The 14,389-nt window shown below is 40.4% G+C and overlaps 1 protein-coding gene across 1 annotated transcript in view; it reads right to left on the reverse strand.

The window, feature by feature from the left end:
• The window catches only part of LOC140106766 (alpha-2-macroglobulin-like protein 1), a 62,768-nt gene that overhangs the window by 14,705 nt on the left and 33,674 nt on the right, over positions 1-14,389 (reverse strand). The window contains exons 18-28 of the mRNA XM_072131384.1: positions 14,035-14,119; positions 13,121-13,346; positions 12,286-12,406; positions 10,754-10,875; positions 9,929-9,980; positions 7,907-7,990; positions 7,598-7,774; positions 7,008-7,083; positions 4,652-4,808; positions 3,767-3,841; positions 1,594-1,756 (exon numbers count right to left, since the gene is read on the reverse strand). Coding sequence (XP_071987485.1) covers positions 1,594-1,756; positions 3,767-3,841; positions 4,652-4,808; positions 7,008-7,083; positions 7,598-7,774; positions 7,907-7,990; positions 9,929-9,980; positions 10,754-10,875; positions 12,286-12,406; positions 13,121-13,346; positions 14,035-14,119 — 1,338 coding nt within the window. The remainder of the gene's footprint in view (positions 1-1,593; positions 1,757-3,766; positions 3,842-4,651; positions 4,809-7,007; positions 7,084-7,597; positions 7,775-7,906; positions 7,991-9,928; positions 9,981-10,753; positions 10,876-12,285; positions 12,407-13,120; positions 13,347-14,034; positions 14,120-14,389) is intronic.

Raw genomic sequence — 14,389 nt, forward strand, 5'->3', positions numbered from 1 at the left:
GGGAAGAGGCATGGCTGACCTGCAGGACTTGCCTTACCAGACTGAGCTGCCTGCGGTGAGATGGGAAGAGACATGGCTGACCTGCAGGACTTGCTTTACCAGACTGAGCTGCCTGCTATGAGATGAGAAGAGGCATGGCTGACCTGCAGGACTTGCCTTACCAGACTGAGCTGTCTGCGGTGAGATGGGAAGAGGCATGGCTGACCTGCAGGACTTGCCTTACCAGACTGAGCTGCCTGCTATGAGATGGGAAGAGGCATAGCTGACCTGCAGGACTTGCCTTACCAGACTGAGCTGCCTGCTATGAGATGGGAAGAGGCATGGCTGACCTGCAGGACTTGCCTTACTAGACTGAGCTGCCACGGTGAGATGGGAAGAGGCATAGCTGACCTGCAGGACTTGCCTTACCAGACTGAGCTGCCTGCTATGAGATGAGAAGAGGCATGGCTGACCTGCAGGACTTGCCTTGCCAGACTGAGCTGCCTGCTATGAGAGAAGAGGCATGGCTGACCTGCAGGACTTGCCTTGCCAGACTCAGCTACCTGCTATGAAACAGGAGGCTGAGAGGGGGAGAGGACATATTTGAGGGCGAGTAGCGGATGCACTCCCTAATGCCTATGGTTGAAAATTAATACATCAATAAAGTAAAAAAAAAGTCTCTAAATAAATACATTGGGGCACATTTACTTATACCTGCTGCGATTCACTAAGATTGTGCGCCCCGAAATCACGAATGTGTCGCTTCCCCGCTCATGTCCTACAGAGTTCATCATCTTTTTAGTGGTGCATGTAAGGACTTGGGCTTGCGACACAATTTGAAAGTGAAATCCCGTGCTCAGTCCGAATCGGTCGGATTGTCTGATGCACAGCTGCGCCCAAAAAAAGGGTGGCATGCAACACAATCGCAACGCACTCGCTACTTAAATACCTGTGCAAGCTATTTTTCCATCGAAAAAAGGGCACAATCCAACTAAAAGTGCGGCGCAAAGCCTAAGTAAATGTGCCCCATTATTGAGTAAAAGCTGGCAAGGGCCAGACATAGCCTTTATTTTAGAACAAGTAGGAATCACACAACCCAATGAGGCCAAAGACAAGTGTTGGCACTTGACTACCGAGACCACTGACTGGCCACAATGCTCATGTGATCACAAACACTTAGGTAGAGGTGTTATAACTTTTTTTTACTTCTCCCTATACAACAAACTAGAAAATCCCTTTAAAGAATGTTGGAAGATCAGATAAGTCAGACACTTATGCTAATAACATTCTCTTTATCCTGACTAATCCAGAGTTAACAATTCCTGTTTTTGACATGGATTTGACCTACTAAACACCATTTCCAACTTGATGATAAATCTTACTAAATATATGTGTTAATTGTTGATATTCCTGTTTCAGATGGATCAAGATTAATTGAAAAATCCCCTTTATATCCACAGAAACATTTATTACATTTCTCAATACTAGAATTTCCCCTATATTCTCAGATTCCATAAACTGAACAGAAAAGACCATAGGCTTGTGTGGATTAGGCCATAGTATATATATACCACACCGTTTTTATCCAATGAAGCTTGTATAACATTGCATTACCTTTCTTTATGGCAACCTTTTTGAGGAGGTCTACAAAATGTTTTCTGAGATCACTGTCACCTGACAAAGTAAATACATAGGCAAGGAGAGCCTGAGTGTAAGTATCATTCACTTCGTTGACTGCGTTCTTCAGACACTTCAATGCATTCTCCACAATCAAATTCTAGAAAAGTGACAGAGAGTGATACATCTTGTTATGATGATGCGTAGAATTTTTTTAGATAAAAAAGAATTACCCAAACAGCCTTAGAGAGGTATTCCCATTCCGGCAAATTAATGTTATTGTTTGTGTAATGAAAAGTTATACAATTTTCCAATATACCGTATATACTCGAGTATAAGCCGACCCAAGTATAAGCCGAGGCCCCAAATTTTACCACAAAAACCTGGTAAAACCTATATTCTTTTTACTCGAGTATAAGCTGAGTTTGTGTTTTCAGCACATTTTTTTGTACTAAAAAATTAGGCTTATACTTGAGTATATATGGTCCTTTATGTATAATTTTTTAAATGTTTTTTTTAGATCTTTGCTTACTGTCCTTCTATAGAAATCTTCTATGTTATTTCCAGTAGACAATGGTCAGACAGGTGCATGGCTTGTTATATCATATAGCATTCAGAGCTCTGTGTTATAACAAGCCGTGCACCTGTGTGACCACGGTCAGATTTCTATCCACTGGAAAAAACAATGAAGCTTCCTATAGCAGGATAGCTGCTGTGAGGAATTGATAAAGAAAGTACAGACGGTCCCCTACGTAAAGACACCCAACTTACAGTTGACCCCTAGTTAAAGACGGAACCCTCTGTCCACTGCGACCTCTGGTGAAGCTCTCTGGATGCTTTACTGTAGTCCTAGACTGCAATAATAAGCTGTAAGGTGTCTGTAATGAAGCTTTATTGCTAATCTTTGGTCCCATTACAGCAAAAAATGTTGAAACCCCAATTGTCACTGGGGCAAAAAAAAATTTTATGTCTGGAATTACATATATACAGTTAAAGTTTTGACCAACCTACAAATTCAACTTGAGAGCAAACCTATGGAGGTCCTGGGTATTTGCATAACATTTGTAAACACACCATCAAAAATCCTTCATGATAAACAAGGGACACTTACTCATAGATCCTTCTTATCTTCTTATATTTGGTATCCATGGCCTTATTCCTTCTACAATCAACTTCTATAATTATGTAAATGAACCAGAAGTGCTCTGGGGTGGTTGTTACCAGAGTATTTCCGTGCTACAACCTCACCGGCTGTTACACCGTGCAAGAACATATCTCCCCCTCCCTGTGTGAGATTACGTTAGGCAGAGGGAGGGGGATGTATTTAGTGACCATAGGGGAGGCGGTGTAATAGGCCGTGAAGGTAAAACACAGAGGGGCTCTTGTACCCCTCTTCCCCCCAAGAGTCCTACTGGTTCATTAGAATAATTTTAAAATTTGATTTTAGAAGGAAGGAGGCCATGTATAGCAAATATAAAAAGATGACCACAATCACGGCACCTGGACCTATAAGTGAGTGCCCCTGGTTTATCATGATCGAGTTCTTTTAAAGGACATCTATCAACAGATCAGGAATTGTTAACCAAGTACACTGACATACTAGTGTGTGCCCCCTCTGGCAGGATCTGATCTTCTTTTAGTTTCTTATGCCCTGGTTTTTACAAAAAAAGGCTTTTAAAGTTATGCAAATGAGCCTGAGGGGCTCAGGTATCCATTGAAGTTAATGGAGCCTGGAGCCCCTTAGACTCATTTGCATAATATTTAAAGCCATTTTTTCTTAAAAACAAGGGCATAAAAAGCTAAAGGAACAGAAAATCCTGCCAGAGGGGCACATACTTGTTTGTCAGTGTTTGGTTAACAATCCCTGATCTGGTGATAGATGTCCTTTAAATCTGAATATCATTTTTATTCAAATTATATAATGGAAATTTAATTTCATAACATTTATACAAATCAAATTCCTTAGAAATAATGCTGGAGCATGGAGCATATAAAGTAGAAAATAACCTACTACCATCAAAATTGATCTAAATATGAGCACAATTCTTATGTTTCTTTCTTTGTAGATCAGAGTGCACTTCCTATAACTCATTAGTCAATAATAAATTGAAGAATTTTCAGATTTTAAGAAATCTTAGTACATAAAATGACTTAATAATCTTTGACTTACATCATAGACGTGGCCATGTTCCAGCAGAGCTATTGTAATATATGCTGTAAGTGTCACATTGTTGTCAGACTCTTTCTACAAAATGAAAAAAAGACACAAACACAAAAATTCAGCTGTTAAAGAAAAATTATGTGTAACATTAACATGTAAAGTACAGCTGAAAATGACATTGATTAGTGTGATTTTGTTATGTTCTGTCTAGTCTGAACACTGGTTTACTCCTTTATTAGAAACCTCAATTTATTCCCTCCACACCGTCTGTCTCCTGTGGATTCTGCTCTGGTTGGCAAATAGTTAAACATAGACTTATTCTAAGCTAGCTGATGTTTATTTTGTCTTCTTTATTTTAGTATCTATGGCCATTGCCTGCTTTCTGACTATCTATTTGCCTTTGAGTTTTGTACTGTATTTGTTCTTTGTTCTGACCTGTATCATGTAGGCTACCTTTTGGTGTTTGTAATGTTCTCAGTGTAGTGCAGGAAGGGAACATTAACCAGTTGTCACCTAGAACTTAGGGTAAACTGAGCAGAGAGGTTTTTTTTGTCTTATTGCTCACTGTCCTTGCCTGTTCATACAGGCAGTTTCCTAACATGAGCATAACAAAATGTTTCCTAGGGTCTGCAATGTTTAATATGTGAAAAAGGGCACAAAGACCCCCTCGATAATAAACTTTCTCTATTACTTAGAGTGAACATCCAGTAAAGTCATTCCTTAAGAAAGAAGTTATGTGTCATTTATTATGTATTGTTTTTCTATAATTTTTTTTATTTTGCTTTTTAAAATAATAAAATAATTAAATAAAATATTTTTAAAATAATGGCCATCATAACATCACAGAATTCATTGCATATGAACAAACAGTAGGTAAAAAAGAAGGCTAAATACCACTAAGTAGTTGTCAAAGATTTTTCCAACTTCTTGAAAGCATCCGCTTGGTTGCTGCAAACTACTGAACCATTTTATAGCATCGTTGATATGCTTATCCTGGATGTAGATAAGGTCTTGAGCATGACTGAAGGACCTCACTGTGAAGGCGGTGATCCTGAAATAGGAGACAGTCTTATACATCTTCTATAAATGAGTGAATCCATATGTTGATTCGTAGATTCGGTATAAATTTCGAGTTTTTGTGGCACTGAATCAAATCCAATTTTTTTTTTTATTCACTTCAGACATACAGGGGCACATTTACTAAGGGTCCGAATCGCGTTTTTCCGCCGGGTTTCCTGAATTTTTCCGATTTGCGCCAAATTGAGCCAGGATTTTGGCGCACACGATCGAAATCGAGGGGTGTGGCCGTCGGAAAACGAGGGGTGTGGCCGTCGGAGGGGTGTGGCGATTCGGAAAAGTCGCAGAATTAAAAAAAAAATTGGTGTCGCAAAAATAGCACTCACATACACCAAAACAAAGAAGGTGAATTCCGGCGGACTTCAGCGCAGCAGCGACACCTAGTGGACATTGGGCGCACGAGCTTAGTGAATCCCAGCAGAATCCGAATCAGCGTCTGAGAACGCGCCGCTGGATCGCGATTGGACTGGGTAAGTAAATCTGCCCCACAATGTTGCTCCAATTGTGCTGGGAAAGGGTAATTCTACCCCTTTGATCCTCTCAAGCACTGATTTTATATGAAATATAAATATTTTCTACTATTATTTCATTAGGCTTAATGAGGATTGATTGGACCTTTTTATTAACAAATCAGTGTTTTAGATAACTAGAGGGGTGTTCTTGGCAATTTCTAGAACAATAAGAGCAACATTGACTCAGACCAAATGAATTCTTACCCTACCCAAATTTGTAGAAATGACTCGAATCTTGAATCATCATTAACATCTACTAACTCACTAAGGAAGTTATCTGAAGTTACAGTTATGCTTATTTTCCCAGAAGCAGTAATTTATACTTTAATGGGGTAAATAAAGTATCATAGAAGATGAGGTTGAAAAAAAGCTATCATTCAAGTTCTTCCTATAAATTATACAAGGCTAATGCCAGATGGCTCAAAAATCCTTCCCAACCCAAATAATGGCAGAATGGAGGTGGCATAGGCACTAGTTGTAATTCCTGGCCCCGGCTTGTAAACTAGTCCAAGCCCCTCCCCTACTGTCACCTTGTCTGTGTTTGGGGCTATGTGCCTTCCTGTACTTTTGGCTGACACTACAAGCGGATTTTGACCCATTGGGATAAGCAGTCACTAATCTGATGGACATCTGGTGGTTTAGAGTCTAGATCACTGTACAAGGATTAAAGAGTAAAACAATAGGGTCACTTCTCCAATCATTATAATGGCATAATAGGTCCACACACGTCCCTTTAAAAATGATCTTCTAGTGGTCTGAGGTTGTGATGAGCAGACCCATAACAATTTTTGTTTGTCCGAGCCTGAATTTTAAATGCAGTTTACGTCCACGTAGGGAACAAATGGTACAAAGTTATCACCGGCATTTAGATTACTGCGGCTCCGCATGTGCCAGCGCTGTGGGAGGATCATTGCTCCAGATGATGTCATTGGGGAGCAATGATCCTCAACAAAATTGCGGTGCCAGAAAACATGGTTTATCCATTTCTATGCCACTATTGTTCTAGTATAGATAGAACAATATTACTGGTCACCTTATTAAGTTTATACAACATGAGGCTTTCGATCTCAGCTGTCTTTCGATTTCTGTAATCTGACATTCTGTATCACTCTTTGCGGCAACACATCTATACTCTGTTTGATCACTCTGATCTCCACTCCTCGTGGTTCTGTCTTGGCGGTAGCCGGTCAAGCATCATAATGGACTTCAGGTTTGTATTAGTTTGGGCATTAGTCTGGGCAAACTAAAACTCCAACTGCATCCACTCTTTGAAGAGGTAGATCTACCCTTACCGGGTTGATTGCTCTACCGGGTATATCGTCAAATAAATTTAGATGTACTTAAATATGGGAGCCTCAGAAACCAGTAGGTTTCATAGTAATAGATGAAATATCTGATTAATGTCAAAGTTTAGATGACTGCCTAAATTATTTTGTAAAGCCGCATTAAAACGTCAGGTGTAGATTAATGTCAATTGAAGTGATGCATTGTGTTCGGAACTGAGTTTTTCTGAACTGAGTTGTGATGTAGCATAGTACACCATATATTTTGTATTTTTTTCCTGGGACACCAGCACCCATCTTTTCTGCCCTTATACAAAATTTTTGTTATTTCATAGAATCAACATAGTGACACGAATGTGAAGCCACCTACATACTTACCAGGTGCTACTGGGAATACCATGGTATACGCTGTAAGAGCCATCATTTTTCCTAAACATCAGCTGTCTAAGGTAACCTGTATAACAAAATGCAAATAATAGGGTACACTTATTCTTCTCATGTCATTTGTATATCAAGATGTCCACAATGAAAAAAAAACATGACAGATCTTTTTCCTTAAACACTCCCATTACATTTCCACTAGTGGTGTATAGTACTCCGAATCAGCTTCAGTCTGTTTTACACCCACCCAGAACCGGTGTTTTTATAACATCTATTTGTAGGGTTTCATGAGTGCAAGTTGAAAACAACCATAGCAGAACATATGTCCTTCTACTCTTCCTGGTTTGGCCTTGAAATAACAAAACGTGAATGTGTTCCCTCACCTTTCATTTATAATATGGGGGAGTAGACCGCGCCAACCTTCATTACTGACCCACATTTATAAGTTCCCCTCATTTGTGCTGTTGGGGTTATCAAGGACGTTGATCCGGTATATTGCCAAACAGATCTACAACCTCCACCCACCATGGTCAAACTGTTAAAAACATCAACCCCTTAGTTCCTCTTCTTATAATCCTATAACTCACCTTTGGTTAGATAGGTGATAGCATTCTCTTTTATTTCAGGCGTTAGTTCCTTGGTGCTTTCCAAATATTTGACGATATAAGAAATAGGAATAAATGTCATCAAATTTTGCATCGCTGATCCATGGGGCAGTGACAGAGAGTGTCCAATGTTGGAAATGGCACTGCCCATTATGTTACCTGCCAACACAGTAGTGACACGGAAAACCCAATGACCTCATGAAATATGAGATTGTTCAAAAGCTATGATTGTAGTATTATATGTATGAAGGAGTATTATATAAAAATTCTGGAATTAAATACAAATCTCACCTAAAATAGTGATAATAGCTTGCTCCGAGCCTGGTACCACCTTCTCTGGAACTTCCAATGAGACTTTTCTTCTTACACTGTCACCTTACAGAAGAGATAGACTGTTACACAGGGGTTTCTAGAAAGTGATGCTTATAATGTTTTCATAAATTTTTTATATTATCAATTCATTGTTGTGTTTTTGGAGATTTTATTCTCTGATGTAGCAGAATGGGATGTACGAGAAAAGAGAGAATATGACCAAGCTATTGGGGCAACAACACCTGAAATGAGGCCTAATGGAATTTAAGCTCAACCCAGTATATTCCTATTCCTGTAGACAGTGCTATTTCAATGTCCTTGCATCTCATCAGCACAGCATAGGGAACTGGTCTAGCTGAGTGTAAGAATACTCCTTAGGGAGTCTCTAACATTTTGGCCACCTCTGCAGGCACGTGGAGACTCTCCAGCAATAACAGGAACATCTCCCTGTAGCTAGCCAAGATGTAAAACCTGTCCTGACATAATGACCATTGACTGAATAAAGATTCCTAACTCTAAAAGGATTACATCGTCCCAGGTAACTTCACCTGCACCTTAGACAATGTGGTCTATCTAATTGTATGCACCAGTTATTCTCCTGGAGGCCTTTATGTTGGTGAAACAGGAAAGAACGTGTCACAGGGATTTATGTCTTTCTATGACTCTTAGGCTCATTCACACAGCCTTAATGGGGACCGATATCCGGCAGCTCTATTTGTGGCCCGATATTGGTCCCCTTTGATGCCTATGTCACCCGGTCATGGTGTGGTAAGCACAAATTGTCTCACTGCACTGTGACCGTGTAGAAAGAAATATAGGACACATTTTGTATTTCGACATGTCTGCACTATTTTATGTAGGGGGGGGGGGTCTCAGAGCTCAATTTCGAGGGACTATAAAACCACCTCACTACCCACGTGCTACAATATTTACTACTATTAGTGTTTACATAAATTTCTTATCACTTGTCTCATCAACCTTAGCTCTACTATGTCCATCTAATCAGATGTTGTCTTATATCCAATGCCTTATGAAGAGACCTGAGCAGTCTTGAAAGCTTCCAACTGCTATCATCCTTTTAATGTAGCCATGTATAATCAACTGCGGACTCTTTAACTTTCCTCGTTATGGAGCAGATATACTGAATTGACTTTAATCTTACATCATGTCATTAGGCTTCCTGAAATGATGTTAAGGGAGCTGCCTTACAAGGCGAGTAAGAGTCAATATCCCATGATGGAAAATTTGTTTTAAGGAAACCTACCACCATGAATCTACCTAATAAGGTAGATCTGGTGGTAGTTGCCTCTAATGTATGTAAGGATAGCCCTCTTTAGAGCTAATCCTTCACTCCCCTCTATCTTATCAAATATTTAATCAGGGTAATATTCAAATTTTCTAAAGAGGCTACTGGGGCGTGGAGTAGCCGGAGCTGAGGTTATGCCCAAAGCCGGAGTTCTGCGAATGAGCAGAACACAGGCCAGCGGCTGCGCAAGCTTGACTCCAAAGCCGGAGCTACTGCGCATGCGCAGAACTCCGGCTTCACGGACGAGCGTGCCAGCTCCTTGTAGCTGTGCACTGAAGATATCTGGGTAGGTGGTTCAAAGAGGCTACTGGGGCGTGGAGTAGCCGCTACGTGTAGCCTCATCTCCGGCTACTCCATGCCCCAGTAGCATCTTTAGAAAATGTGCATATTACCCGGATTAAAGATTAGAAAAGATAGAGGGGAGTAAAGGATTAGCCCTAAAAAGGGCTATCCTTACATTTGTGAGATGCACCTCCCACCAGATCTACCTTAATAGGTAGATCCGTAGTGGTAGGTTTCCTTTAAGCATATATTTAAACATGGCAGTATTTCCAGACAGTTGTGGTATACAATATGTAAAAGATGGGTATTTTGGCGTAGAATCTTTTCCAACTTCCTGGGAAAACATCATGATGGATGCAGTGTAACAAACATTCATCTGTCTTTTAAACTTCGAACAACTTATGATCAGCTACCTGAAGGACATAGGAAAAATGTCTGTATATTTTCCTCTAAAATTCCGGAGGGCTGGAGAAAGAAAAAAAAAATTATTGACACCTCAAATTAAAAAGTATTTGTAAAATGCTCCTTACTGGAGAATAACCTAAATGTAATGACCTCTGTAGATACTGGACATGTCTACTACTCCCGAAACAGTGGATAATATTCCATCTACGAGTCCTAAAAGGAATGAATCGGGCATATTCCCTAGAATTGTAGTCAGGGATCAGTGAGTTAGGGCAGGGGGGAAGGACAAAAATCCTCTAGGATTTAGATGCAGATATAGAATTAGCTTTCACGTCTCACATGATATTTAGTTTTACTGCACAGTATTTTCAGCTTTTGATGCTGGTGGCACATCCTAAGTTGGTGCAATGCTTCTTTCTCCAAAAACTTGTTCACTAAAGCAGCTTACAAAGTATTTCATAATATATTGCATCTTGTACAATGCAATATCATTTTTATTCTATGTGCTGATCTTTTAAATACATAGGACAGTAGATAACCACATATACTGTAAACACAGTAACATAATAGATGCAACTAAAACATTTTTTTAAATGTGTCAAACCCAAAATATTAACCTATAACGTTAAAGGGAGGTAAAAACTAAAAATTACGAGGGCAGGGGTCGTATTTTCAGTAACTGTAGCACGTATCCTGCCACTCCATTCATTACTATGGAAGCAATGCATCAAGCATAACAATAGCTTTAGGTAGCCAGTTCCATACTTTCTCCATACTACTCTTACAGACAATAAAAAAAATTTACCCTTACATGACTGTAGGACATTACGCACCTTTACTACAATTGTTTTCTCAATAGTGTCTTCTTTAAGATGCATTCCCAACTTTTTGTCTTGGCCTGTACAACCTCCAGCGAGCTGTAGAGAAGAACTGCTCACCTGGATCTTTAAATTTCCTATAAATTTAGAAAAAAAAAATTTTGGATGTAAATATCTCGATCTGCATCAGGCCAAATGATTTGTCTGAGATTCCAGATATAAACATGGCCGCTCTCTTGTGGACCTTTGGACATGGAAATACGTGGAAATGCTATTTATACCTAAATTATTTTCTGTTCTAACTGTGAGTGAGGTTTGAACATTGGTGGTAGATTTTCATGTGTAAGATAAAGTGGTACAATCTTCTATAAGGAAAGTGGAATTAATCTTCTAAAAACCATTCCCACCTCGGCCTTGGAGTGAGTGTACTGTAGTTAGCGGGTAAGTTCTGATGTGACAAGAGAAAGGGAAAGTTCTTAAAATTAGCCCAGAAAACTCACAGAAATGTTGTTAATCATCTTATCAGAAGATCTCCACTGGTGGTGGCAAAGATCACACTCTATAGTGAGCACCATGGTTGTCTGTGAGGTTCTTTGGATTTGTAGAGTCAGGGAGCACTGGGAGTTATTCATGGGGGTAGTTTCAAGGAACGGACCGAAGAAAACTTTACTTCCTCAACCAGAATAAGGATAAAAATGGGCTTGGTAACTACGAGACTGTGTCTATCTTTTCTGGAAGTGTAACAAACAAACAGGGATGCACCTAGACTGTCTGCTACCTAAGGTGATGTATACAATGGGGCCCCCTCTGCCCCATTTATAAGTGATACATCGGGTTGTTATTTTAGTAGGCCGATTCTCCAACAGTGTCATTGATGCTGACATCAGGTATGAAGAAACACCATTTTAAGTGGCAGTTCCTGATTCGTAGCAGATAACTGTACCCCTGATGCTGCCCCCATCTTGCTGCCAGTGGTGCGGCCTGAGGCAAGAGGCTCAACTGGCCTCTAAGCTGGGCACCCCTGCTAACAAGTTCAAGGAAAGTCATGAGTGTCAGGGATCGGCGGTCAGTGGACCCTCTTGACCACCATTGGAGATGGTACTTGTCAGGTCTGGGGTCACAACAGGAGATCAACGCAGAAGGGAAACAGGAGGGACACAGGAACAATGCAGAAGCTTTCTCTAAGGCTAGGTAGCTCAAAGATCTTGCAGGGAATCCTGGGAACCGCTAGCCTTTAAGATGCCCCAGAAGTGACCAATGGCAATCAGCGGTGTGCTGGCCCTTAAAATCTTCAAGTGCTGGTGTGTGCGCCAGCTCCAGGGAACGGGAACCCGGGCCAGGCCGGGCAGGAGCAGGAGCGTGGTGAGATGAGTTAGGAGCGGGGATGAGGGGCACGTGGGTGCCTGCGATCCATGACATGCATCCCGGGGGCACCCATGACAATGAGCGTGTTACTTGCTATAAGGTTTTAAAAAAATACCTAACAAATTAAACACAAACTAATCAATCCATAACAATTCTAGCAAAAAATTATGGCAACTGTATACCTGGGTGTGAAGCAGACACGTTCCACGTAAAACTGGCTGTCTGATCTTTACTGATACATTGCATTTGCTGCTCGTCCCCAACTACTGGGTTGTCCTTGAGGCCAGAAATAGATGCTAATACCTGTGTGATAGAATAGAGAGGACTGAATTCTACAGTAAATATTTCTACGTAAAAAGCCATCCAGATAGCAAAACTTTTCTTAAAGGGAATTTATCCAGATAGCAAAAGATTTCTTAAAGGGAATTTATCACATTAGGCTACATCATGTAGAAAATCGTGCACTATAACAGTGGTGGTGAACCTAAGGCCAGAGGTGGCACTTAGAGCCCTTTCTGTGGGCACCCAGGCCTTCACCTAACACAGAGTTTGCCAGACAGGACTTAAGGAGTCTTCCTGTGGTCCAATACCCAGGACGTGCCATGGATGTGCCATGCCCAGCGCCATTTTAAAACAACATCCTTGGCTGCCAGGGCTACAGGATCAACGAGAAAGTGTGGAAAAAGAATTGATTATTTTTGGAGCTCATGCTCTGGTGACCCTGATTCTTTCTTGTGAGAGAACCTTGGAGGGAACCTACAATCCAAATTTCTCCATCATCTTTCTATTGTATTGGTAAGCTCAGGATGACAATACGATTGAAACCTGCGATTGAACAGGGATCCATAAGTTAGTGCTTAAATTGTCATGTTGGCACTTTGCGACATATAACTGGGTTTTAGTTGAAGTTTGGGCACTCTATCTCCAAAAGGTTCACCATCACTGAACTATAACATGGATTATACTTCATATCTAGGCCAATTGTACAAATAAACATAACTGGAATTTCTTCCATACCATCATGCTGTAGTTTACAGAGCTGAAGGCATAGGCAGTAATGGTGAATTTCTCTCCTTGTACCACAGAGTAAGGTACAACCAGGTCAATGAAGTAAGGCTGGAAGCTGATGAGTTTCACACCACTGGCTTCCCCATAACCAGACTTGCCCAGGCAGAATGCATCCGTTTCCCATGTAGTGATAGTATGGGGAGCAGTCACGTCTAGTACAGCTTGACCTTCTGGACTGTAAGGAAAAAAATGTTTGAATTGATGTTAATTTAGCACAGATAATTGAGACCTGTGCATTACCATTAGCAGGAACTAAGTAATGTGCAAAAACACTTTAAGTGGATGTAGGTAACTTTTCACCATAACCTTTGGGTATGAGGATAATATTAGTCTTTACTAATGCACCTTCAATTACTAAGATACTTCTATGGTTGACCAATTGGATTCCGCACTAAATGTATGGAAAAAATTATCTTTTCAACCCACGTTACAGAATTCATTGGACTTGTATGTTCAACAAGATTAAACAGTTTCTGGATGGTTTCATTTACAAATCTTTGAGACTTATTTGTCTCAGTTAAGAATGGGACAAATAAGTTTCAAGTGGGGCAAATACAAGCCTTGACAAATATATCTGAACTGGAACAAATACATCTGGACTGGAACAATTCTCAACTGGGAACGATCAGTCTCAAAAGTAGTAAAAGAAACCAGACAATATGGTAAGAAGCCACCCATATGTGACCTGAAACCCTAATTTTTTATCTCTACATTTAGTCTTTTGAAGGTCACTCCTCTGTTCCCTGATGGCAGCAAGTCCAGCAACATTCTGGAAGTTTCTTATAATTACTTTCACTATTGATTATACATTCCATTGATGTCTAAGTATTTGAAAAGTGCATTCTAAACAGAGATGTCCTTACCCCACGGAAACCAAGTCAAATAGCCACGTTTCTGGAAAAAAAATTCTTTTCACAAGGTTATTTTTCTCTTCTTTACTTCCTGAACCTTAAGAGGAGAAATAGTATTTACTAAAGTTGCATGAAGATACTTCACATAACAATGGGGCTCATTAACTAAGGGTCGCACTGTTCACTTTAATCAGACTGTGAGCCTTTTTTGGGGATTACACAGCTTGCACAGGTATTTAACATGTATCTACTCTGGGATTTTGATGCAGGAGATCCTTTTTTGGTGCAGTTGCGCTGGCTTCCATGATACACAATTAAGGGGGGTGCCGTCGGACGGGTCCGATTGATTTGGACTGAGCGCAGGATT

Source organism: Engystomops pustulosus, chromosome 11 (genome assembly GCF_040894005.1).
Source record: "Engystomops pustulosus chromosome 11, aEngPut4.maternal, whole genome shotgun sequence".
NCBI lineage: Eukaryota > Metazoa > Chordata > Amphibia > Anura > Leptodactylidae > Engystomops > Engystomops pustulosus.